Below are 27549 nucleotides of genomic sequence, written 5' to 3'. Positions count from 1 at the left end.
GTATAATAAATTGTGGGTTTTCATGGCGCTTTTGTATTGGCACTATGATTAACCATGTGTCACGTTGTCACGTGACGTCATTCTGTCAATACATGTCAAGTAATGTCACGTGACCTCGTGACGTCACGTGACTCACTGCGTCAACTCGATTTAATTTGAGGACGGTACTGGATGTATTAATTAGCCTTGTTGACAGCATGACGTAGCATGACATCACGATTTTGCACCGAGTCACGTAACATCGTGACGTAAGCGATTTTCATAACACCTAGTCGAGTGCACGGGTTCTTGACAGTCAGCATCGTCAAACATTCGGGTAACGGCTCATGTCAATTAAATATGATAATAGCCCAACTCTAAAAATATCTGAAGCTCCCAGCCAAAGCTTTTGCTTTCCAAACCCTAGCCGCCTAAGGCATGACTATGATGAACACTGACGGTATATAATTAGCGTCAGATCACGCGGCCACTTGTTCAAATTGCGAGTTGAGGAGGGGATATACAGCTGACTCTTTCCTTTATTTTTTCTGCATCTGCTATTGCGCGGAGGGGAAAACTGATGCATATTTTCGCAGTCTATAAAAGTCAGGGGTTACTTCTTAGCAGTATTTGTTGAAAGTACAAAAATTGTTGCACGACAAATTTTATATCATTGAGGCACCCAAACATTCTTTTCGTTGCTGCTGAACTGCATCCGAAAGATGTGTCCGAGAATAGAAGTATTGAAATGACTAAATACGACTTATTAATATGACGTTCCATAGAACTACATGTGTGTACGGAAGGAATACTTAAAAAAAAAAGATTTTAGTGACCTCAGAGGGACAGCCGAACGTTGGCAGTCGCTGCAAGTCTCACACGAGCGTCGTTCTCAAGTTATTGCCTAAATTTCGACACCCTCTGTATTTTGCTTAAAGAAGCTATAAAAAGATTTCTATACATCACTAAATTCTACTCAGGATCACTCCCAAACGTTAATAACTGATTGAACATGGCTTTGCTCCTTTTTCAAGGCAATGGCAGTCGCCAAAAAGTTAGAAATATGAGCATCGTTTATTCCCTCAACTCGGAGCCAGAAGCGGCCACGTGGCCTGGTGTATGTTATGCCGCCAACGTTAATCATACCCCCGCGCTGGGGTTGGAGAGGAAGAAAACGCGTGCTGGAGCTCCAGGCATTGTTAGAGTTCGGCTATCCTCATTACCGCAGTGGTTGGACACGAGCCACTACCCAAGTGTCCACCAAGGCATTGCTTGTTACGAGCCGATGTACAGTGCTCACGCAGTTCTGCTCAATCCATGAGCCGTGCTCGACTGTCGTCAGGCAGGTGGGTTTGATCCCACAATTACGACATCAATCTTTGCGAAGGCAATTCTGAAAGAAATAGTCTCATTTTCGGCCTCGCAATTTCACCGCGATAAAGAAGCTTCTGAATCAGTGGCGGCCTGTGGGAGTATACTTGGGTCAGACTAGGACCAGTACGCCTCGAAAAAGTCATGAACATTCCAACCCGTTATCGTTTTATGACCCATTTAAACTTCACGGGGTGCACAATAAAAGCAGTGAAGGGTTGCTGTTAACAAGTGAAAACTAAAATTGTCGAATTAGCACTCACGAACGGAGGAGGCAATTTCTCAGAAATACTATCAGCCTTTCCACTCCGGTGAAGAAGGAAGGCCAGAAATGCTGTACTATGGTGGGAATGAAGTAATGGCCGGCCGCAAGTCGGCAAGCCAGACTGGAAAGGCTGGAGGGGTTGCCGCCATTTATGAGCGACGGTGGCAACCAGACAACCAGAAAGTCGGTTGTCTGGTTGCCATCGTCACTTATAGATGTCGGTAGCTGTCCAGAGTTTATTGTCGTCATTTGTTTGCTGACGGACACGATACTGGGGAAACTAGCCCTTAATAGCTCCGCTGTAAAAAGAAGTGTGTGTGTGTGTGTGTGTTGGCGTGCGTGTGTGTAAGCGAGAGGGGGGTTAATTTTAAAATTTACTGTGTTGTAAAGGTACCTCATCCCCGCATCTTTGGCGCAGACCAAAACGCGTGACCCCGGAAACTACTTTCTGTGTAAAAGGCTCTTGCCAAATAGCACGTTTTTGTCGTTCCAGAAGCTCGCGCTGTTCCTCACGACCAGGGATGGGCAGTATTTCAAATACAAGTATTTGAAATACGTATTTCAAATACTTTGTGTATTTTGCATTTGTATTTAATTACAAATTGGGTAATGTATTTGACGTATGTATTTAAATACTAAAACGTGGGTATTTCAAATACAATTGTAATTAAATACAATTTTGTGGGCGAAAATACATCCCTCAAATTTATTGTCACTGTCCAGAGCAGGAAGAAAACTACGTTCTGCACTGAATGCAGTGTCTCTCAATCAAGCACAAGCGTTTAGTGACTTTGTGATTACGGTGCTAGCCCAGGGCAAGAATAGTGACGAAATTGACGTTCACAGGCAGACTGGCTAAATAAGTGCCTGGACAACTTGTGATGCTTTCCAGCCTAATTTCCATCCGTATTTTTGCCTAGAACATTCTAAATGCGCGGGTCGTTCAGATTTTCGTAACTAGTGCGAGTTGCAACTATGAAAAAATTCTCTAGCTAGTGCTGGGCATCTTGGTCGTCTTGGTTCTTTGTTGGTCTATACCAAACTGTAATTGACAAAAAAAAAAGCTGCTTGAAGCTCTGTTCTTTTTTCACCTATTACGTCGAAGCTGATTACATTTTTTTGTGATTATATTTCTATTACGTTACTAGAGCCTCGCATACTAACTCCCGAGTGTGCGATGCAAAATTAAATTGAGATACCCAGAAACCCGTTGCAGGTGCCCTGAAGTCGCTGACGCAAATTTTGAGGAATGTATTTGGAAAAGTATTTTGAGAAGACCAAATACGTTTGGTTGTATTTGTATCTTGTATTTAAATGCTTTTTTGGACATGTAATTAGATTTGTAATTAAATACATTTTTGACGAAGTATTTTGTATTTGTATTTCAATACATATTTGCATGTATTTTGCCCATCCCTGCTCACGACGATGCACTAAGAATAGTAACACGTGCTTTTAAAATACTTGGCTTTCACTGAGCTTAACCTCCTGCAGCATGCATTTTGCACCATCGAATTCGATCTTCTCAGCAAGAAGAAATCACAATGACCACCAGCCTATAGTGTGATGATGTCACGTGCATACCATGTTAAACAGTTAAGATTTCTGCTGAAATGTGATGTTTGGAACACTAGCAATATATGTCCTAATTGTAAAGTTGTGCCATTTTTGTAGCAGTCTTACGATGATATATGGCAACCTAGAGAAATGTTAGCGCGCATGACTATTCAAGCATAGCGTTCAAAAGTGAGGGCCAAAACAAGTGCAGGTAAAACCTAATATAACATTAGCCTCCCGAGGCAGCATTTCGCGAAGTTTCGAGCTCATGGAAGCTGATGAAATGTAATTTATACTAAGATTTTAAGAATCTTTATCTGTCCTTCCCCCTATTTATATAAAATTATAAATTTCATTGCGTGCATTCTTACGCATATCTTTTTGCAGTAAGGCGTTCTGTAAGGGATTGTTTAGAAAAATAACATTAATTATCTCAGTATTTTTGGACATTTTATGTATTTGACTTCCAATCTATCATGTGAGCACAGAGTCCTTTTGGCACACCCTGCAATCCGATGTTTCACACTGCCAATCAGCAAACAGAAAAACACTTTTACGCAGACTCCACAGCTCGCGTAGTTTCGAGTATCGTCCTTCCGCGTCGGTCTCGAGCGGTTATGGGAACTTTATAAAGTAAAATTTATTGATCGTTATAAAAATATATTTAATTACCAACTGAATATTTGACAACATAAATAAGTGGCCGACCACCCTCAAGCAATGCCCCCCAAATTATCTGAAAAATGTTCTGCCAATCTTTTCCGGCGTTTTTATCCTCGACAGCCACGTTTAAGTGATATGGGACAGCCTTACACACATTCCTGATTTTGAAGTTAATTTAAATAACTATGTGTTCCTCACACATATAACTTCTCAAGCATATAGAAGTCTGTTATTGCCTCTTTTATGTGGGGAACATTACTTGTATGTGTCTGTGGGCTGGACAAAAACAAAGTAAACAAGGGCGCGCGGCGGAACTATGACGATTACGCATGCAAACCGTCACAAAGTGTCCAATTATGTAGCTGCCATGTCGAGTAGAACGTGAAATACTACTTCGTTTTACATAACAAAAAAGAATCTTGGAAGCCGCTTAAGCAATTCGCCTTTAAAAGTGGAGCGCGACAGGCTTAACGGGCCTCGTTTGCATCGCATTCTCATTTGCCACGAAAGCGTGCCTCGCGTGGCCTAATCAAAAGCGTCTGACTCGCAACCGAAGGGTTCTGGGTTCAAATCCCACCTAAAATTCTTAATTTTTTCTTTAGGGCAAAGGAATTGCTTTAAAAGTGAAATCCTTTGCGACATACGACGAACTTTAATTCGCATTACATGTCATGTTTTAATCACTTTTATTCCACGCGTGATGTTACGTTTCACATGAGCATTGTGGGTTGTTTGAAATTCTTGCGCGAGGGCATGTAGCTCGGACGTCATCACCCTATCGACCAACCAAGATTTTCTAGTCACGTCACAGACATCGGATTTTCTGCGACATGAGCTCCTCAACACTATCGCATTAAAGTCATCACTTAGCAAAGGTGATGCTCATTTGCAAATTAAATTGGCCGGCATCTTGTCAAGAACAAACCTCAACAGCCAGGCTATGCCAGCTTCTTCTGTATAAAAGAATGTTCACTCGGACAAGCGCTATTTTGGGACAGATTCGATCGGAGTGAGATGGTGCGTATAGATTAGGGTGAACAATTGCGATTACTCCTTGCTGCATGATTAGTCGCATGCATGCGGTATTGAGTGTAAACAATGTTTAGTTAGAACAACAAGCATTTTGATTACCGCTCGGTGTTCCCATAAAAAATAGTCCGAAAGGAATTATTCTAAAACTTTTGTGACATTTTGACAATTTCATTGCTTTTAGCTAAGTTGTGTCGTCATCTGATACATATATATTGTGAAGTGTATTTCGTAAACAATATCTGGTAATATATATGGCCACGAGGTGCTCATTTTATAATTTTATGTGATGTATTTAATTCCTTGGTTCAAAGACACAATCACAATTTCACTTTTAATACTGCGACACAAAGTTGTATCAATCACGGGTATTTTAGGCGACCTAGCACACTTCGCGACAATAATTTATACCGTGTAAATAAATCAGCTTGAACTTTAGAATTTTACTTAAACACAAAGAAAGGACAAGAAAATGCCGTATAGTTCTAAATTTCAAGCTGATCTAATTACAGATGTACCAACAAGCTCACCTCTTCACTCTTGTACGTAAACATTTTGATTCAGGTAAAATATGTGTTACTGGTAAACAAATAGATGTCGAGTCGTATGAACACGACGTTATGTGCGTTAATGCAGATTTTCTTCTACTCTTGCGTCAAAATTAAATAACTGAATTTCATATTTTGGTACCTAAAAACAAAAGTAAATTGCACGGGCGATCGAAGAAGCTATATAGTTAATCGTTTCACGTCGTAAATAGTGCATATGGCCAGGAAAACGTGGAAAATATATTTTCAATTTAGCGGTTCAAACCGGTTCGCACCGGTTCGAACCAGTTTGAACCGTGATTTTTTGCTCCCCGGAACTGAACCGGAACCGAACCGAAAGCCGTGAACCCGAACCGGAACCGAACCGATAAAAATTTCGGTTCGACACTCTGCACAAAACAACATGAAACCTTTAAGCTTGATACCTACTGTCTGTCCTCTTGCTACTTGCCCACTAGGCCTAGAAACCCATGGCCGATGGTACTAGCAAAAAAAAGACTATAAACCATGATCACAACATTCGTGACACAAATGGGCATAACAGCGTCCAATCAAGAGTAGGTTCTAAAAAAAATAAATCAGCGAAGTTACTTTTTATATTCAGATACTTCGCATTTATCCCAGTGACAAAGCAGAATTATACATTATGGGAGAGAAGTTCTCAGTTAAAGGTAATAATTAAGGTTTACAGTGAACTCCAAACGCGCACAAACGCGTCAAGGAAGAATTATTTGCTATTATTAGATTGCATAAAAAATCGAATCAGTTTCGTTTTTTTTATGGCTTCTTGAGATGAAGAGTAGCAATGCATTAGAAGTTTTTTTTTCTTTTCTTTTTTTTTTGTGAATTCTAATGACTTTGGGAAACTTTGATGCCCCTGTGCATAAGGGTTCTTCCACAGTAAATCATCTGTGGGAAAAATATCCAATGTTGTAACATGTCTCGTACTGGTATGTGGAGTAGTATTTTAAGACAATGATCAAGAGTCTAAGCATTAAGAATCTAAGCCTGTAAATAGAATCCCTGTATGTCATTTTTATTATGTGTGATAAGCTAATGCATGCACTACATTTTGGCAAGGAACCGAGGATCCTTTGTATGATAAAAGACAAAAGCGAATGCCTTGTCATTCCTATTGTAAACGAATAATACATCAAGTTTTACCAGAACACGATGCTAGGCCTAACTGACTGATTAGTGTCGTGTGTTTCTGGGCTGAGTAATACATTATGACAACAGTCTCGGGGACGTAATTCGCGTCAATAAATATTTTGCACTAACTTATACTGGAGGCCGCTCAGGCTCTGCGCTTCCCTGTTGCACAACCCAAATGCGCTACCAGCGGTCAACCAAGTGCCACTGTGTGTTGATTATTTGCGACCATTTTACCATAATTGACTGGCACAAGTTTAAAGAATTGTTACAAGTGCAAATGGATATTCAAAAATAAAAATAAAGTTAACGGATTTTTTTATATATATATAAATACCATTCTAAATTGCAATTATACATTTTTGTACTAACAACAACTGAGACAGCGATATAAATGTGTAACACTTTTTATTTCGGCTTAAGGAGATAGGGGTACATGCGTAGCAGCGTTTCCTTGCGAACCGCCTCGCAAAATCATTTTCAAAACAATGTAGACCCCCTTTTTTCACAGAGAGTGTTCTTAGGCAAATGCAAGTGGAAACGTAAGTAATGCTAACATTAAAAACGGGCGTGTCAATAAATAGCTAAACATCCGGAAAACCAAACACGAACGGGGACGAAAGACAGACGTAGCAGTAATGTGTTTTCCTTGTGTTGAGGAGATCAAACTTGTTTTTCACAGAGCTTGTTATTCGTGGAGCTAGATGTGTGGACAACACAAGGCCTGTGATTTGGATTGTGTGCCTCATCTAACTCGATCCAGCGCATTGCGCAACTTGTACACGAGTGCTGAGTCATCGATCGGCTGGGAACCATGTTCCATTACTTCTTCGCTGATTGAACATGAGCCCCAGCAGAAGGCTGACGCAGTGTTCGTCTATGTCTGCCAGAGTGCTGCGTCAGAATCGCGGACAAATTATTTATGTTGATGTTCTCGCCGCGATCAAAAGGGACGTTCAAATTATCTCAATCGTTTACGTCTGACCTTTGAAGAAACTCCCCAGTGAGAGGTATGTCGGGTGGTAAACAGATATTCAGAATGAAGACGTGGAGGAGCCGCATTCCCTTTTTCATGATGGCTGCTGATTTCCTTTTCTCCATTGACTGAGATGACTCTCCGTTGAATGCTGTCCATGCTTGAGCCTGCATTGAAACAACAAAACACAAAACCTGTGCACAGACTGCCCAATAAAGACATATCTGCAGTTTTTACCCCAACTTTATATACAATTTCCCCCGAACCTACAGGCAATAGAGCTGACTTTCAAAGGCTTAATAGCTTCCCGAAATATTGAAGCGAGATTAAAGAGGTGCGGAGACCCTGAACAGCTCATGAAGCCGTAGTTGAAATGCTGCAGGATTTGTTTCAAATAAGGGACCTCTGCAAGCAGTAACATTTCAAGACCTAGATATAGTCGGTGGCAGTTTAAGGACGCCGTAGGAAGTCCGCCTCTAGCAAGTAAGCTGGCGGTCGTCCTACCTACTTTAGCAGTGCGTTCACGTTGGAAACTCAGAAGACGTCGAATTATTATTGAAGGAAAAGCTCTCGTTGAAGGCAGAGCTTCTACTACAATCATCCCTTTTGACTGACTCAAATATTGTCTTGAAATATTTTGTGTCGCGCTGTGACATCTGCTATCAAGGCAGCAAGGAATATCTTGATTGAGCAGGCATACGGTGAAAGCCCACTTTAATATGCACTTCACTTCAAGTGACTCAATAATTTTGAGTTCTGCTTTGTTAACTGTTTTTGCTTGTGCACCTTGTTGAGAGCACACCGTCAACTAAATTAGAAGGTTTTTGCTCTAACAATGAAGTCTCCAAAAACCTCGGCATACACCTCATCATCTGCATTCGGTCCTTGAAACACCTCCAATATTATATAACCTGTGCCCTTGTGACAATTAATGCATATAATGTATTTGATTGTTAATTTCCTAGCTCTTCCACGATGATCCTTATCACATTGTCAGTGTGCGACTTTCAAGGTTGTGTTGTCATGACAGCGAGAACACATCGTTCTGTTGTCAGCGGCAGTGACAAAACAACGTGCTTTTGCAACACCAAAAAAGTGTCTCTTAACACGGTCAGCAACATCCTTCATGGACAAGAATAAACCACTGCAGAAAAGACGTGCAAAAACTGTTTTGTCTGAGATTGCGGGTTCAACCAGCAATAGAGTGAGACTACCAGTTTCACGGCTCTAGTATTTAGAAAGAATTCTGATCTACGCGGGAGATAGTAATAATTGAAGAAAAAAAGAAAATGGGGTGATTCTCATTTTTGGCTAGGAAGTTTCACTAGGAAATTTCACCCTTAGGAAATTTCATTTTCACTACGAAATTTCACCCTTAGAAAAATAAAATTTCTCGAAAACAGCGTTTACATAAAGGATATATATTTTTTTTTTTAAGTTAAACCGGGTCGTACGGCGCCTTTTCAAACACCACTTCAGGACGGCACAACGTCAAAACACGGTCTCGGTGGCAAGTCAGCTGCGAGCATGCAAAAGATCAAGCCAGGCGGCCAGGCCAACAATGCGAGGGGACTCGTCGCGTCGCCGGCTCTTGATGCAAACAACGAGGAGTAGAGAAGCACTCACGGAGAAGCGATGACGCAGTCGCGATTTCAACGAGGACGCACAGGGACGTTGACAGCAATCCCAAGGGGCGCGGCCGCGAGGCAGCAGCCTCCGCTGGCATGGCACGCACGTGCATGCATGCCGCACACTAAAGCAACGCCAACTCAAGCGCTCACTCGGCCAACTCTGCACCCCAGTCCGACCATGCGAGCGGCCGACGCGAGGCCGCTAGGGGCCTCGCGTCTGTCCGCGCGTGCGCGAGTAGCGAGGCCACGTGACTCGGACGATTTTGAAGACGTTGATAAGCCGTGCGCTAGCGAAGCAGGTGGTCCACGCGTATGGAGAGCGGCCGCATTTCAATTTCGGCGCGCTCTTTCCATGCTTCGTACTTTTCCGCGCATTTTTTTTTCTTTCTTCTCTTTCCGATTTTTTGTTTGATTCAGCGGCGAACTTTCCCTGGTTTTCGTTCTTTGGGTTCTTTTTATTTTATATTTCCTTTGGCATGCGTGTGTGGGGGATGGGACAGACGACATTTCCGCTCGTGAATGGTGAAAACAAGAAATAAATGCCTCGACCTTTGAAAAGACAAAAGCATCGTGGCGGAAAATAACAAAAAAAAAAAAAAACAGAAAAAAAACAGTAAATACCTTGACGAGCGCAAATTATACAGTAGAACTAATGCTGATGTCAAATAACACCTGAGACTGTGGTGGAAGAAATTGGAATTTTTTTAGTGTAAGGAACAGACACAAGAAGGGACGTCTCAATTAAATGGGAAAATGGGGCTTATATTTTCGCCTGTTGTTTGTTTCTGGCGCCCATAGAGCTCTATGTATTCAAGAGCGCCGTCGGCGCCATTTTCCCATGGAAAGTTTTAGAACATCGCTTATAACTTTAGAATAAGACATCACTTCGAGCTGAAAGTTTGGCATTTGGTTCGTACTTTTAGCGCGACATTTGGACGCGGAAAGATCGTTCGACGATGCACAGTTTATTTTGCGACGAAAAGAAAACGTAAATAGTTTGGGGGGACACCCTGTATATAAAGAGAAGGAGAAAACCTGCTAAGCTGTCTCAAGCGTACGTGAGCATTGCGCATCATTTCATTTTAGCACTAAAGTAGGCTTAGTAGTTAGAACCGCTACAAGCGAACTTCTCCGCAAGGGAGCGCCCAATACCCTAAGAGCCCGAAAACGGCTTTCTTAAAGACGCCTTGGCATGGTTTGCTAGCCATTAGTGATAAAATCGAACGGCAGTCCGAAGAAGCGATTGGCACAATGGACGGTTTTACTGGCATCCTCAAAGAACAAATATGTTGAAAATCGTTTAGGTTCGCGGTTGTAGTTCATTACTTGAGAGAAAAAAAAAAAAAAACAAGAAAGAGACAGGTATTTGCAATTGTTACACCACCGTGCAATATAGTTGCTGTCAACAAGGAAAGCAAAAAAAAAGAAGGAGAGAGAATAAACGTAATACTTGAATGTGTGACTTCTTTTGCAAAATCGGTTAATAATACCGGCCTCCCAAACAGCAACTCATTGACAAAAATATCATCAATAAAATATCAAGAAACGAAGGCCGTGTCATATTATGTTGTGGCTTTTTGCTTCGCGATTCGGTCTTCGGTGTCCTTTTCAACCAACCACTAGCTGCTTGCCTACTTTTAACATGGAGTTCATGAAAAGAAGGCGGCCACCAAGGAATACAGGAGGATATATAAACTATAAGATATTTAAAGTATATGCCAAAACATACCCGGTTAGGACAATGAGATGATCATTCGCCGACGATAGGTTCTTTGAAAATATTGCAACGAGTTCTTCAGAAATAATATCGTCACTTAGAACGTAAACGAGCCGATAAATATTTATTTTGTAAAAAAAGCTTGAGACCGCAGAATACAGAAAGTGGAATGAACTCACAAGCTCCATTAAGGAACCGGTGAATGTGTCTGTCCACAATTGTGTGTTCCTAAATTTTTTATTATTATTTTTTTTTTTTTCAAAAGGGCACACGTTTCGACGTTGGAAGAGCTCCCGAACAGACAACCGACGGACCGAGAATTTAGCATCTATATTAGCAGGTGAGGAGACTGTTGAAACCGCTCATCCTGGAGCCAAGCTCGTTGTTTCCGGCGAGGCGTTCGAGATGCGTCGTCTCCGTTCGGGCAGCGCCTGTCTATAGGGTGTCCCATGTCACAAGGCTCGGTCTAAAATGGACCGTAAAAATCGACGCCTGCATGTAAATATCTGAACTTTTCGTCAAAGCTGTATTCCAACGGTCAGTTTTTTCTTGTAAAATTAGAACGCGTAGCTCCTTTTCTGTAAAAAATAGTGCCAATAAACTTGGTAGGGTCAACGGTGGACTGCAGTGCACGCGACGAAGTCCATTTTTCCACTGGGCGCCTTTGGCGCTCGTATTGATATATGACGCTACCTCTTTATCGATATTGCTCGCAGCCACCATGGTTTATTCAAATGAACATAATATTTCTTAAAGTACCTTTGGTTTAAAAGTTAATGCACACAATAAAGCCAAAACTTACGGGAAAAAAAAAGCGTTTGCTTAACGACGGCGCTTTTGCTGCCCACGGATTTCATCTGCGTGTCGTCTTTTTTCGCTGCTCGGCTACACCTTCGGACGCATGCTCCCGACGCCATCTATCGATTCGCGCGCCAAACGCGCCCCGCAACTCGACTCGGACGTCTGCGTCGCTGTCCTGAGCTAACCAGGGCAAGTTTCTTGGCCCCATTTTTTACAGAAAGGGAACTACGACGATTTGTAATTTTACAAGAAAAAAACGACCTGTGAAATACACCTTTGACGAAATGTTTAGATTGTTTCGTGCAGGCGCCGATTTTTACGGGTCATTTTAGGTCGAGCCGTGTGACTTGGGACACTCTACATATTGCGATATAAAAACGAGGGAAATATGAACAACGAACCTCCCCCCCCCCCCCCTTTCCGGTAATCGGCTTTCAAAACTCCCCTTTCAGAAGTCGTTGACATCCCCGTCACCTAGAAGGTGATGGAGATGCCCCAGCTTGTCTTCCACAAGGTTATGACACGTGTACTGATTGACGACAGCTGGAATTCAGGCTGAGACTGAAAACAATGAAACTTGTACGGACTCACATAAAAGCGAGCATGCATTTGTTGTCTTTATATGGAGACCGAAAGCCACACCCTTCTCTTCCTCGCTGCTTTCTCGTGGTGTCACGAGGGCTCGTTGTGCTCGGGACTGAACGTACATCGTCTAGAGGCCGAGCAAAGAAAGCTCCATTGTTTTCTACAATCGGCAATATTGTTTTTTGATAAAACATTTAGGTAGAGAAATTGTATTTTAGTGCCAACCCCCACGTGGCCGCACAATGCAATAAAAAGGGTAATCTGTTAACCATAAAAACGAGTATAGAGGGACATTTAAATAGACTCTCTGCAGTCTCCCCCAAGCGCCCCGGTGCGCGCGCGAGGAATCTTGGGATCGGTGTTCTGTTGGCCCCCGTCGTTTGGCTGCTCTCCGTTGGAATCGCATTACTTCGACCTAGACGTCCTTTTCATCTTCGTTGTTCAACCTTAATCTCCTCTTTTTTATCTACTCCGGTGTATATGACTTCTTCGTAAGTGTATCCATTTCGTTCTGCGTGTTGTATTTTTTCTGTATATTACGTGTGTTTGTGTATATTTCATCGTTTTTGACGAGGCCGTCGACGGACACCACGCCGCTTCGTTCGCCGCTCCCGGGGTAGGTACTGGACTGTTACCGTAATGCTCTACCCACTCCTAGGTCGCTCATTTAGCCCGTGTGCAGTCGCGAGAGAGCAACTTCGAACATCAGTGTAAATGTCATCGCTGTAAACAGAGAAATAAAGTAGTCATCACATCATCAACTTTGAAAGGAAAGTTGAGCTTTGTGTGACGATAGGGAAAGTGCTAGTCAGTTTCTCAATGCTGTTTAATACTTCTACCCACCGCTCCTGACACGCCCTTCTAGTATTTTCACTAACTATTTAACTTCATAACTCTTCAGTGTATATTTTTCCATTGCCGCCGCCTCTGCCTCTGTAGTGTGGCCAGGACCATGTCAAGCTGATTTATCAGCTTTTTTTTTTTTTTGTTAATGGGAAAACAAACTTTTTGATTTGATTTGATTTGAAGTAAACGCCGACTGCGCTCAGAATTGGCGCTCGCTCTGTGAACTGTGTGGGGACCACGTGTTTCCCGTCTCCCTATCTAGGCCTAGCACAAGCAGGCCGTGGGAGCGTTATGGCGACGTCATCCCGGATACGGGGGTAAGGCCGCATTCCTCGAAGAGGGCGTGTCTTCCCTCGCCCTTTTGGGTGAAAGTGCCTCCGGCGCACCCTTCGGAAATGATTGTGGACGCGGCCCATCTGCGGGATAAGCCACACTACCTACCCCGGGCGCGTCCACTTTCCACTGGCTAGATAAGCGGCCGCGAACGGCGGCCCTGACTGTCGTCCGGGGAAGGCTCTGGGCCACGGAGCCTCGTTCTTTTTGGAGCTTTCCCCTTTCCACGAATCTGCCTAATGCGGCAGCGTGGGCCCCCTCCAGGTGAATCTGTCTAATGCGACAGCGCCGACCCTTTTCCGTCCTTTCTTTTATTAGTTTGGCCGACGGGCACAGCGTGGTGGCACAACAGCCAAATAAACCCGCTTCTTCAGTATCTTTGTGTTTTGGAGTGAATCCTCTCCTCGGAGTCCACGGCAGCCTCCGGACGGACCCGGCCGTAGCAGTCCTCAACATCGAGCTACGGAGTGGGATCGACCTCGTGGTGCAGTAAGGCAAGTCGAATCCCACATTTGGCGCCCCAACGTGCGGCCTGTCCGGCGACTGCAAACAAAGCAGCACTTTCGCAATGACAGCGAACCACGCCGATTTCCGGCCAAGGATCAAACAGGTGGACAAAGGGAGAGGCGAACGCCCAGCACCCGATGCCACTCAATGGCTTAGTGGCCGCGTCAGCTACGCGAAGAGACAATGAATAAGTGTCTCGGCCGAACGCCCTCCCACACGGAGGTGACTCAACGCCCGGAATGCGTCCGAGGCATTCCCTTTCGGGACGACGCGAGCCTACTTCGCTGGGGAGAGCGCACCTGCGCTTTTCGGGGTCAACCCCGTTCTCGAACAAAGTACGGTGACGCAACAAGAAGCAAGTGCAGCTTTTTGCCTTTGAGACGGGTCGCGGGGCCCACCCAGAGTGGACACCCCGTCAGGGCACAAACTAAAAGCGTATCTCGGAGCGAGAAAATGCGCTGTGTGCCTGCATTCCCCACTGCTGGAATACGCAGCGCGCGTACGGAGACCGCCGATGGTGCCCCTCTACGCTGCGACAACGGACCAGCAGTCAACACGTCGACGGTGGGACCTTCCCGGATCCAGAAGCGAGATCGACCATTCACGGAGAACTACTGAGTGAGTCCTTTTATTTTTCTCCCTAGCCTTTCCGTCCCCATCGAGGGAACGGGACTGGCGTCAGAACGGTTTTCGGAAAACTAACTTTAAAGATTTCCCGATCACCCGCGATTGATTCCGGCAAGAGTCAATGAGCGTCGCACGTACCACATCGTTAAAAACCTGTGACTCCGAAAAAAAAAAAAAAAAAAAAAAGCGACGTCGAAAACGTTGCGGAGTTTGGGAGACGTTTAACCAGCGCTACCGGACACGCGCGAGAGGTTGAACAGCATCCCGAGAACGCGGTAGAAACCGCGTCGTAATTGCGTGTCATAAGGTGACCGCCATGCGGTCACTGGACGATATCGTGAACCACGGCACTCGGGGTGTTCGTTGGGAATCGACCGTAGCACCGATGAGTTTTTGATGCTCAGCAGAACGATCCGGGGTGTAAATATGTGAATAGTTGTAAATACTTTCGCGGACTCTGCGGAGTCGGGCGGTGCGTCCGCCGGGCGGTACGCTTGCCACTAACGTCGCTAAGCAATTCGTATTGTTGCAGACGGGCTTTGGCAGCCGGGCAGCGTCCTCGCCGGGTCGAGCAACTCGTGTTGTTGCCGATCGGTGCCGTAAATAGTCTTGTATTGCTATTGGCACGGGGTTTGTTTTTATTTGGGATCGGTTTCTGTTCTTGCTGATGCGGATAAACTCGTGCTACGGCGCTTGGCCTCTACGAACATTGCAGTTCAAGGTGGCTGTCCTGTGCGGCTGGGAGTTGCATTCGGTGCTCTCCTAGTTCGCGTTGGCCAGGGCAGCACGCGGCTCCAAGACTTTTCGAAGTTAGGTCGCTGTGCTATACCTGGCCACGGGAATTTGTATTTTAGCCTAAGGTAAAAGCTAACATGTTTGGAAAATAACAATGTTGGCGAGCCTGCCCGATTGCAGCCCTGCATCGTTTCAATATCAAGAAAGGACAGGGTGGCGCATTTGACATTTCATTGTGCCCGCAAATCGAAGCGATTAGGCATCGTTAGCAAAAGCAGCTACAAAGAACTTTGCCTCTTCGAATAGTCACCAACAAATCTATTGTCCGGGGTGACGCGAGTCAGCTTGGTATGTGGACATCCGTGTTCACATTAAGCGGAGTCGTGGAACTGTTTTCACAATAACTTCGCGAGCCGAGCCAGTGCGATGCACGTGACTCACGGCAGAAAAGACACCTTTGTCTCTGCCTTTTTCTTTTTTTTATCTCTGGGTCCTTGAGCACCCAGGGATGGGTCGAGTGTCCTCAGTTGGACGGCTCGACCTTGCTCGGAATTTCCGAGGTTTCTTGGGGAACGAAACGGGAGAGGGGGCAGAGCGCAGGTTGCATTCCAGTACCAGGCGGGTGTGAGTCATGGCGCGGCCCATGAGGAGGACAACAATGCCGGGGCAGCGTCATCATTCGCCGGGGCAACGTCATCATCGCCGGGGCTGCCCGTCCCCCTGCCGGCCCGAAAGACTTTTTCACTTCCGCTGTGACCAAGATGGCGTCAGCTCCCGCTGCCTGGTTCCGTCTCCAACCCTGGGAACCTGGAGCTGGGGACTTGCTGCCATTCATGGACTTTGTGTGTCATTCCCCGACACACTTCGCCGTCTCGGCGACCCTGCTGCTGCCCCCAACCTGCGGATTCCCGTCCCGATGCCTGGACCCCGTCTGCAAGCCACCTGCACTGCGGGTGGGCGCTCGTGCCGACGCCAGCGACGGGGCGCGTCGTCTGGAGACGCTCCGTCGTCGTCATTCCTGGACTACGGCAAGACATCGTCCTGCGCCATGGTGAGCCACGGACTTCAACGCCGGGAGCGCCTCCGAGGATATTTTTTATTTGTCAGCCCCAGCATGTGGGGGTCGGTACCGGACGCGGTAGTTTTTTTTTTCGGTTTCGTTTTTTTGTGTTTGAGAGTCGGTAGGCCAATTTTGTTTTTAGTCCTACCTTAGCCTTAAGGGGGGAGGAGTGTGGGGACCACGTGTTTCCCGTCTCCCTATCTAGGCCTAGCACAAGCAGGCCGTGGGAGCGTTATGGCGACGTCATCCCGGATACGGGGGTAAGGCCGCATTCCTCGAAGAGGGCGTGTCTTCCCTCGCCCTTTTGGGTGAAAGTGCCTCCGGCGCACCCTTCGGAAATGATTGTGGACGCGGCCCATCTGCGGGATAAGCCACACTACCTACCCCGGGCGCGTCCACTTTCCACTGGCTAGATAAGCGGCCGCGAACGGCGGCCCTGACTGTCGTCCGGGGAAGGCTCTGGGCCACGGAGCCTCGTTCTTTTTGGAGCTTTCCCCTTTCCACGAATCTGCCTAATGCGGCAGCGTGGGCCCCCTCCAGGTGAATCTGTCTAATGCGACAGCGCCGACCCTTTTCCGTCCTTTCTTTTATTAGTTTGGCCGACGGGCACAGCGTGGTGGCACAACAGCCAAATAAACCCGCTTCTTCAGTATCTTTGTGTTTTGGAGTGAATCCTCTCCTCGGAGTCCACGGCAGCCTCCGGACGGACCCGGCCGTAGCAGTCCTCAACATCGAGCTACGGAGTGGGATCGACCTCGTGGTGCAGTAAGGCAAGTCGAATCCCACAACTGCGAGCGTGGCATATTGAATACCGCTTGCGTGCTCAACATTCAGCACGGTGCTTTGTCGATGCCATCTATTTGCCCTTCTGACGCTTGCGACGCTGTACCAGCGGTCGGTGTGCCCTCGGCAGCGCTCGTCAACAACCGTCCGCGTGGCGTCACCTTTCTCGCGTTTGTTGACCGTCCGCGAGCACCGGTGATTCATCGTCGCGGCTGGTATGCGTATGTAGAACATCGCCTAGCTTCGTATTCACTCTTAACAACGGTTGTGAGTTGGGCTGACCCTTAGCAGACGAGTTAATTCAGCAACTGCAACTTTGAAGCTGATTGACACTTCACTTATATATTTCATTATTCGAGATGTCAGCTGATTATATTATCTTTTTAGGTCACACTCAGAAGCGACATGACCGGCGCTACAACCTGTTGTGTACTGGGCTGTGCTAACAGCACTCTCAGCGCCAAACATGTTTGCTAGAATCGTTTTCCGAAGAACGGCTATCTACGCAACATTTGGGTGAAGCGAATCAACAAGAAAGGTATTTACCATATTTTTTTACTAGTTATACTACACTTTCCTGACGATGATGAAGAAGATACAGTGTGTCTAATGTCTTACAATGCCCAAGTTATTTGACCCATATGTAAAACATACCTCCCAAAAAACGCTTTTTTATATATATAAAAAATAGCATTGGTTAGTTTTTGTCCCATATGTGCAACACACCACTCAAACAAAAAAGACAATCTCAAAGAATCCCAGATGTTGCTTGTGCCCTTTTCACTATTGCAAAGGAGTCGCGAGGGACACCCTCACCGGGTGGTCTTCATTCCGCGGCCGCGCGGGGTTGTAGGGAAGAGGGGAAGCGGACGCACCCTGGCTGTCGTTGTTTTCTTTACTTTAGACGGGTAACCGTGGTCCTCTCGAGCAGGCACCCCGCGGTGAAGACGTTGTTTCTTCCGCGAAGAGGGCGTTTTGTTTTGTGCGTGCTCGTGCTTTCTTGTGTGCTCCAGTGTCCCACAGGGCACGCTGGCGACGATCGAGTTTCGGGCCGGGAGCTCTGGTGCGGCGCCACTCTGTCTGGAACCCAAGGCTGTGCCAAAGTTACGGAGCTGTCAGCCGTGGCCGTTGCAAACTTGATGAACGGCCGGGTCGGCCCCCAGCTGACCATTGGAGGGCTGACGCCCCGTGACTTCGAAAAAGTTTGAAACCATTGGTTAAGACCTCCCTGAGGGCGAGGGAGTGAGTGCCTTCAAAAGCCTCGGACGGGGCGAGGGAGGTCGATTCCGGGAAACGAGCGGGCGGACGAGGCCGCAAGGGCGCAGCTACACGCCGTTAATTTTCCCTCAAGAGGCCTCGTCCCTCCGCCCGTCCATCAAGAACAAGAAACAGACCTTCTCGAGATTAAACGAGAGGAGCGACTCGCTCGAAAAGGCCGGCTATCCGCACTGCTGCCCGCGGACCCTCACCCGATCCCGCGGGGTTTTTCCAGGAGGGAGCGGGTGGCACTCAGACGGCTGCAAACCATGACCCTAATGACACCGGTTTTGCGAGCCCGCTCCTACAAGCCCACCAACCCCTCGGATCCCGGCCCGGACCCAAACTGCCAGCACTGCGGGGTCCCAGCGACGTGTTCAACCTTAATATGGGACTGCCTCGGGGCCTCGCGAGAACGTGCGCAAGTGTTTGCGACATTGCCACCCGAACTCCGGCCAACTACGTACAGTGAATGGACAAGACCAAACACCGCAGTGTTCAGTGACGCATAAAAACTGTATTCATCCCTCATCGCATTCCTCCGGTCCTCCGGGATTGAGAGGCTCATTTAACCGTCGTCCCCCCACCCCACTCTCGCCTTTCCCTCACCCTCGTTTAATCATCGTCACCCCACCTCACTCTCCCTTTTTCCCACCCTCCACACCAAGTGAGGCCCCCAAGCCAGGTGTGTGGATTAAAATAAAATACGTTTGAAAGAAAAGGAGGTCGATTTTGGACTGATTTGGACATCTGTAAGACGTGTTCGATCCGAGTATGCCAACTTCCCCTACTTTGTACAGATGTACATAGTTTGTAAAATAAATTGGTTCGCCAAAGAACTCGCAAAGTCTCCATCGCCTCCTGAGAACTTCAACGACCATCGGCCTGCCAAACTTGGCAGGCCCAAAGTACCAACAACGAACGAACCAACATTTACTGGCGCAGTCGACATGGATGGTCTTGAAAACTGCGGAGGCGACTGAAGATCACGAAGGAGACTCAAGTGCAGGCGAGAAAACGGAGCCCACGGCAAACCATCATGTGACCCCGGGAACCCGCGCCAGCACAGCCGGCGGTTAGGACCAGCGGAGTCCTGAACCTGTCCAGAGGGAAGCTACGTCCCGGGAACGAGAGTCAAGCGTTTCCTTTGCGAACCGAAGCAGTGTGCGTCCAAGTGAGTGAGATCCTGGGAGCCGAGCCAGAGGAGCCGGTGGCAAGGGCCAGCAGAGTCCTGTGCTTGTCCCAGGGCAAGTCGTTCGTCGGGTGAACCTCTGATCCTGAGGGGCTCAGTTTGTTCACGACGGAGTCATCGAGCCGGCGGCACGGACGACCACCAAGCAAGCTACATTGGAACGGACCCCACGCGGACCTGCAAAGTAGTAAGCTCAGTCTTGTTTCCCTTTCTGGAAGGGGAGTGGTCGTGTCACAGTAGGCCGCGGGGCAGGGCGCATGATTACGAGGTTCGGGCATTCCAATCCGGACAAACGCACCGGAGGGACGATGGACGGCGAAGGGACGTCGGAGGAAGGCGAGAGCACCACGACATTGGTGAGCGAGCGCCAAAAGGAATTCAACTTTGAGGAGGCGAGACAGCGAATAAAAATTCTCGAGCTTGAGATGGAGCTCGAGCGCGTTCGATCGGCCAACCGCCGAGCCGAGGGGGGCAGACCGGCGGAGACAGGCGAACGTGGGGAGCAGGATGACCTGCGACATTTCTCCAAAGCATTGTCGGGCGTCATTCAGAAATTCCCATCCGAGGCCGAGGTGCCCGTGTGGTTCGAGGCGGTAGAGACCATCTTCGTGACCTATCGCGTACCGAGGGCCATATGGGGCCAGTTGATATTCCCCGACGTGGTTGAAAAAGTTCGGTATTTGGCCACGCGACTCACCGCGGCGGAGCTCAACGACTACGTTCGAGTTAAGGAGACCGTACTCGAAGAGTTGCAGCTCGCGCCCGGTGAGTACCAAAAACGATTCCTAAACGCCAATAAAAGGAGGGAAGAAGCATGGATGCCATTCGCCACGCGGCTGCGCAGCTACCTCCACTTTTATTTGGAAGCGAGGGGAATTCAGACTAAGGACGACTTAATTGACCTTCTCGTAGCTGACCAGTTGAAGGCAAGGATGTCGCCGGAGGCGCTTAGTTACGTCACCCTGAAAGAGGACCCTAGCTGGCACAGGGCGCCGGAGCTGAGCCGGCTGATGAGGCTCTACGAGCAGGCCGAGGGTAGAGGCGCTGCGTCAAGGCTTGTTGACGCAGAGAGCTCGGGGGCCTTAGACAAAACAAAAGGCGGGGGAGCCGCGAATACGACGAAATTCACGAGAAATCCGGCCGCCAGACTGGCTACGGGCCAGCGGAAAGAATGCTACGGGTGCGGCGCCTTGGACAACCTAAGAGCTGACTGTCCACACGCTACGAGTCGCCGGGAAAACAGGAGCCTCAAAGAACCATCTAAAACCGAAAAGCTCACCGCTCGGGTCACCACGGAGCTGCGCTCGCCGCCACCCAGTGGGCTCATAACGACCGGAATATCTTGTGGTGAGCGCGAGATCGGCGCCGTTCTCGGCACTGGAGCGGACATAACCGTAGTGAGGGAGGCCATTGTACCCGATGAGCTCAGGACGCCTTGCGGCAAGATTTCCCTTGAATCCGCTTTCGGCGAATCTGTGGAGGCGAGCCTGGTGTTGCTGCCTTTGGCTTTCCTCGACAGGGGTTCTTCTTTTGCTGAAGTTCGCAAGACGGCGCCGATTCTCTGCGCACTGACCGACCGACTCACGTCTCGCACATATTGCCTACTTTCCGGGGAGGCATGGGAGACGCTCCACGGAGCAACAATCGCGGAGGCGCCGGTCGGAGCGGTGGCAAGTGTAGCGGCGGGGGAGGCGGCGCCGTCGGCGGTTAGCAGCCCTGCACGGGAGCCCGAGGGAAGCGTAGAAACAAAGGGGAACAGTACCGAAACAGAGATTAAGTACTGCGCCAAGACGAGTTCTTGGCCACAGACGGATGACACTGAAACAGACGACGGGTATGCAGAGCGGTCGAAGTTCCGCGAACAACAACAACCTTGCCCGAGGCGTGGGAAAACGGCCGCGAGGGCCGTCTTTAAGGGTTCGGAGCGGCGTTTCAGGAAATCGATGACTCTGGGGACTTAAAATGCACCCCACGAAAAGTGAGGGAGTGTCAAGAGGCGCAACTTCCTGATAATCAAACAGCTCACATCGGAAGAGACGCGCACATCGTTCGCGCGGTGTTCGACAGACAACGCCGGCTCTTCTCGCCAAATACGGGTATAGCAAAGGTGGGAGAATGCCGCGTACACTCTAAAAAAAAAAAGGAGTAGTGCTTCCTCCCTAAAAGGACGAAACGGGATATATAATATATTGCTCTACAAACGGAGGAAAGTTTGCTCCCAGAGAAAAGGAGGAAATTCGCTCCCCTCAGGTAAGAGGAAATTTGCCACTTCTTTTTGCAAATGGAGGAAAACTTTGTCCCCCAGAAGGGGACGAAATTTGCTACCCGTTTTTGCAGAGGGAGGAAAGTTTGTCCCCCGCAAAGGTAGAAAATTTGCCACCCATTTTTGCAAAGGGAGGAAATTTTGTCCCCCGCAAAGGTAGGAAATTCGCCACCCATTTTTGCAGAGGGAGGAAATTTTGTCCCCCGCAAAGGTAGGAAATTTGCCACCCATTTTTGGAGAGGGAGGAAATTTTGTCCCCCGCAAAGGTAGGAACTTTGCTACCCATTTTTTCAGAGGGAAGAAATTTTGTCCCCCGCAAAGGTGGGAAATTTGTCACCCATTTTGACAAATGGAGAATACTTTGTCTCCCAGAAGGGGAGGAAATTTGCTACCCATTTGCGCAAAGGGAGGAATTTTTGTCCCGCACAAGGGTAGGAAATTTGCCACCCATTTTGAACAGTGGAGAGCTACCGCCGTACCCACGGCGGTAGCTCTTGCAAGAACTGATTTTTCTACACTGGTGCTTTTGTACCACGGTGTGATTGCACTTTGTTTCGCTAGTTTCTTTATTGTTTTTCTCTAGCGGATTTTCTGCACTACGGCCGTGTAACCGTGTTGCTCCATCGCCCCTGTGTCTTACATACGTCGTGCCTTCGGTGTTCGTCCCTGTGCAGAAACATAGAGTGTGGCTCATAGAGTGCTCAGCTTATGAAAAATGCAGCGCATTTTGCATTATCCCAGGCGATTTAAAAACCGCATGTAAGCAGTTTGGCGAGCGGCGAGACAAGCGACGGGGACCCGCTTTGCTGCCGCTCGGTCACTCGCACGACAAGGCAAACCGCATGAAAGTGACGGGAGCACACGACCAAGGCGATGAGCCCTAAGTTGTCTAGAAATCCCGAAACCGAGCTACGCGACGAGCGACAGTGAAGGGTGAACCGCATGTAAGCGATTTAGCAAGCGACAGCGACTGGAGTGGGCGACGAGCGACAGAGATTTCTCACTGTCAGTCGTCGCGTCGCTCGGTTTTTGGATTTCTAGAAAACGTCGCTAATCGCCTTGGTCGCTTGCTCCCGTCGTTTTCATGCGGCTTGCCTCGTCTCGCGAGTGACCGAGCGACAGCGAAGCGGGTCGTCGTCGCTTGTCTCGTTGCTGTCGCCGTCGCTCGCTAAATTGCTTGCATGCGGTTCAGCCTTTACACACGGTACTCGGCGGCAACAAGGAAACTAAAACGGCCCGCGCCTCGAGATAAAATTTTTTTTTCTCTTTTGTTCAACGAAGCTTGTTCAATTATATAAAATTAGCACACACTACCAACGGTCGACCGCGTACCCAAGCCAGTCAAACCGCGACCTCGAAAATGGCGGATTGACGGTGGCGCTCCTTGGCAAAGTCAAACCTCCAGGCTCAGTGAATACCCCCTATAGACATTAATATTCACATATTAGGTGTAATATTTTCTCACTCTTTTACATATATGTTATTTTCTATAAAAACAATGTTGAGACCCATTTTTGAATTTTAGTGAACTATATAAAAAAATATGGTGCAATGTGTGTTAACTTTGTTAAGCCTAAACATATTAAAAAATAGACTACCGTACATAAATATCATAATTAAAGCACTTGACAGGCAATATGCTGGAAGTACTTTACTGCCATCATAATTAGTTTTTTTCTTGCATATTGACATTGTTGCAGCAATGTTGCAATGCCCAATAGTAAAGATTTTCCTAAAAGTTTAAAAATTGCCCACTGCAAAACAAATGAATCTTCGGGCAAAATACAGAGTGTTTTGTTTTAGCTGCACCAAATTTTCAAATAAAAGGGAACTTATGTTAGGGCTCTTTTAGCTCCCAGGGTTATTGGATATTGGTTAATTAGGTGGCTAATGAACTAAAATGCTTTCACTAACATTTTAATTGAAGCTTTTCCGCGGATAATGCAACTAGAGGTTTGATGCTAAACCTCATTATAGTGTAGCCGTGATGTAAAAGGTTTATTGAAACATTTGTCCTCGCCGCCAAGGAGCATCTGTGACTGATCCCTCCGCTCTGCGCTTGCCTCGCATTGCTCATGTTGCCCACAGCACACACGTGGGTAACAGAGCCGCGGCACAGAGCGGGGGGGTCGATGTCACAGATGCTTCTGTGGAAAGTCAGGTTCGACTTTGCACTCTGTACAAAAATTTTGTTTCTCTCACTGTAGCACCCAAGGCAAATTTTTCAATAAAAAATTCACATTGCGGTTAGAGCTTTAATTTAAAATTAGTTGAAGCCTTTTAAGTAATTAGTCAACCAACTCATGACTTATGAGTTGGGTTAAGTTGGAGATTTAAGTGTCCCCAACTTAACTCAGAGACTAAAAGAACCCCTATGTAAGTTCCTTTTTAAAGGTGGAAATTCAGTGCAGCTAAAAAAACACAAAAAACACCCTGTATATAATGCTCACAGGCCAAGTGACCACCACTCTGTATTCCTCCGTAAGGATGAGAAAAGGTTGAGAAAATTTCTTGTGTGGTTTGGTGTGGAATGACACACCTGCTAAACAAGTAAGATTAGGACGTTCTAAAAATGAGGAAGGATTGTGCCATTCCTGTTGTGTATTTATTAGGTGTGTGTGAATGTTTCAAATTCAAATCAAATAGTGATTTACACAATAATTTAATCTGACTTTTGCATTCCTAACATTCAAGTTTTCATATAATTTGACACAGAATATCAGTAATGCTGGACAGCATCTGGGCTTATACAAAAATGCTTTCCATAGTGCCACCTAGTCCTCGCAGGTCTCTGCTGGAACTAAATCAAACCTGCATTAAAATCTATTTCTACAGAAGTCTGTTTTTTTTTTCTTATTGTCCTGGAATGAAAACGGTGATGCTCACACTTCTTTAACGCTTGACAGAAACCCAAAATCCCCATACATCACCATTTTTCATTTGTTTCTTGCATCACCTGCCACGGGCTATGAGCACTAAAATCCTATTTCCGGTTTGTATGTTCATGATGTGGAATTTAATGCCTAAATTATGTATAACAACAGTAATTGAGCCCGGCTTGTCCGTTAGCCTACCCTCAGCGTCCAGTGATATGCTGCTATTAGGTGGCGCAAGACGTCGCCCAAATCAAACGGTTCAGTCGTAACCGTCCATCCACCCACTTATCGCTGCCCCATCGAGGAAACAGTTGGACAAGTTTGCCCGTCAACACAAAGGAAACATCTTTCCGACGACCCTGTCTCATTGAAGCAACAGAAACTGTCGGGAAACATGTTCTTGTCTCCAGGAAACAATGTTTGGCGACTTGTTCTCAGACACTTGGACGACACCCTGTCAAAACGCACTGAGGGTGCGGCGAACATGGAAAATGCTCCGCCATCTTGTTTGTTTACCTTCATTTGTGTGTGGTGCAGCGTTGCTAAACATGTGCCCCTACAAAGTGCCACTGTGTTCAAAGGGCCTAGAATCATCTAGGGATGACATCCATCACTAATGTATTGTAAAACACGAACAGGGAAGTACTCTTCGCTCCACATTTTATCAAAATGCTCTTCAATCGCTGACGAGGTAGCAATACACTGTTCATCGTTCAGCCGAGACTGCAGCCAATGCCACAAGCACAAGAGTTTGAGGTCGCTGGTATGAAACATTCTTCTGCAGAAATAGCACTTGCACTAGAAATGCACGTCTCAAAGCCAGGAGCGCAGGCTAGCCCTCGCTTGTAGCTTTGGCTGCAATGTGACCTTAAGGGTGAATGGAGTATAGCCCTAACTGAGGAAGACAAGATCGCTGCTGCTATTTTCATGACTCACGCCAGTGTATGAAGCTATTCTGCACTTGATGGAATTCCCATCTCTAGTGTAAGAGATGCTATCCCTAACTGTACCTCGAAGTGTTTTGTGCAGCTTGGTGCTCAGCTGTAATCATTTAAAAAGTACATTTGTTGGCTCAGCTGCCGTCACGACTACACCGATCGGTAACATAAATAATCTTCAACACTGTCTACCTATTTTCTTTGTGTGCTTTTTGATTGCTTCATTTGCTAAAACCTTCCAAGCTTTTAATACGATTGTATGTGCCTTTACTGGAGGTTTTAATGCGAAAGCATTAACTATCCCATAAAGCGGAAAGGCGGCGTCTGTAACCACAAAAGTACAAAAGAAACGCCCATTCGCCCACTGGCTGATCAAAAACGGCTCCCAGATAGCCATTGGCAGTCGCTTCACGAGAGTGCGCGCTCAGCAGCTGCTCTCGTGTTAGGCGTTGCCAGAGGGAGGGGGGGGGGGGTGCTTTTCACTGCTTTTGGGCTGGCCTGCAAAATGATTATCTCATCTGAGACTCTGTGAAAGAAAGCACTGCAAAGGCTGGGGTGTGCAAGCGTCTTCATGCTTGCAGGCCAAAAAAAATTATAAACTAAACAAAAATACTATTGTGTGTGGTATTTTTGTTTAGTTTATGTGCATCGCAAATAAAAATTTCATTATCCACTATTCAATTTGACATTAGGCTTTTTGGCCACTATCCGATTTAAACTAAAGCTTCACTATCCGCACACTATTCACCCTAATCAAACTTAAGTTGTAGATTTCAGAAATACACAACAGCATAACATATGTATTTTGCTCTCACAACACTATGACGTGCACATTCTGCTTTAAACATCTTTGAGTACGGACCGCAAGTTTTATGTGTGTGCATGCCACCTATATGTTAGCAAGTGGGTTTTGCTCAGTGCCATTTATTGGAACATAGGTATGGTTGCTCATGAATAAAAAGAAGCTGATCTGTGGCTTCTAGCCTCAATGAACACTATGCCTTAGAGGTCTCCCTACGGTCATAGATGAGTCTAGCATTAATGGGGACTAGAAATACAAAGAAATACAGTAGAACCTTGACTATGCGTCCCCAGGTTATGTGACGTCCCACATTTTATGGCAATATGGTGCAGCGCCGGCAAACTCCCTATAGAAATGATGTGTTGGAATTTCGAATTGCACGATGCACGAAACACGGATTCTTGCTTTATGCAACAGCTCCCATCCTTTCTTCTTTTCATTTTTTTTCTCGCATTTCATTGGTTGCTTTGCAGGGAAAAATGGACCAAACCCGAAAACAAAACGGCGCATTGCCTAAACATCCTCCTCCTTCCTCCCCGTGGCTGTCTTCTCGGCCACTTCGTTTCATTTCCTTTGCTGACAGTGTTGCTTTTGATTGTTTCGTATTTTCGCCCTCTTTATCCTCCCCCAATTGCGTCTTTCTCCACTTTTCTGCGACATGTCCCGCTCTTTCCTTCTTCACACTGTTGTGCCGCACCTGCTGCGCCTCGTCAGTGTCGGTCTCTGTACAGAGCCTAGATCAAAGAAACGGAGAAACTTAAACCATGGACCGAGTTCGCAATTTAATGGTGGACGCCTCCTGCGCAGATTGGCCATAAGTGCACATGCATCGCATTGTAGCGTGGCGAGGAGAGAAGCGGGCGGATCTAAGCAAATAGTGATGCTTCCGACTGCTCCTCACTGCTTGTACCCGATCGAGCAGTTGGAAGCACTCGACAGTCTAGGCACACTAGGTCCGTGTGATCTTGCGATCGCGCTTGCTGGGTCGTGCAGCGCACCACACCGCACTTTCAGAAAGCGAAAAAGGTGTTGAGTCTCGGTGTATTCTCTGCCTAC

The 27549-nt window shown here is 47.0% G+C and overlaps 1 protein-coding gene across 1 annotated transcript in view; it reads right to left on the bottom strand.

Moving 5' to 3' along the window:
• Positions 1 to 23543: 23543 nt before the first annotated feature.
• Positions 23544 to 27549, bottom strand: part of LOC121836627 (sterile alpha motif domain-containing protein 3-like) — a 43540-nt gene continuing 39534 nt past the window's right edge. Inside the window, exon 11 of the mRNA XM_042291589.1 lies at positions 23544 to 23609. Within this exon, the coding sequence (XP_042147523.1) occupies positions 23544 to 23609 (66 nt within the window). The remainder of the gene's footprint in view (positions 23610 to 27549) is intronic.

This window comes from Ixodes scapularis, unplaced genomic scaffold (genome assembly GCF_016920785.2).
Source record: "Ixodes scapularis isolate PalLabHiFi unplaced genomic scaffold, ASM1692078v2 PGA_scaffold2__306_contigs__length_199485367, whole genome shotgun sequence".
Taxonomy (NCBI): domain Eukaryota; kingdom Metazoa; phylum Arthropoda; class Arachnida; order Ixodida; family Ixodidae; genus Ixodes; species Ixodes scapularis.
Note: the sequence above shows the minus strand (reverse complement) of the source record. Positions and strands in the feature narration are given on the sequence as shown.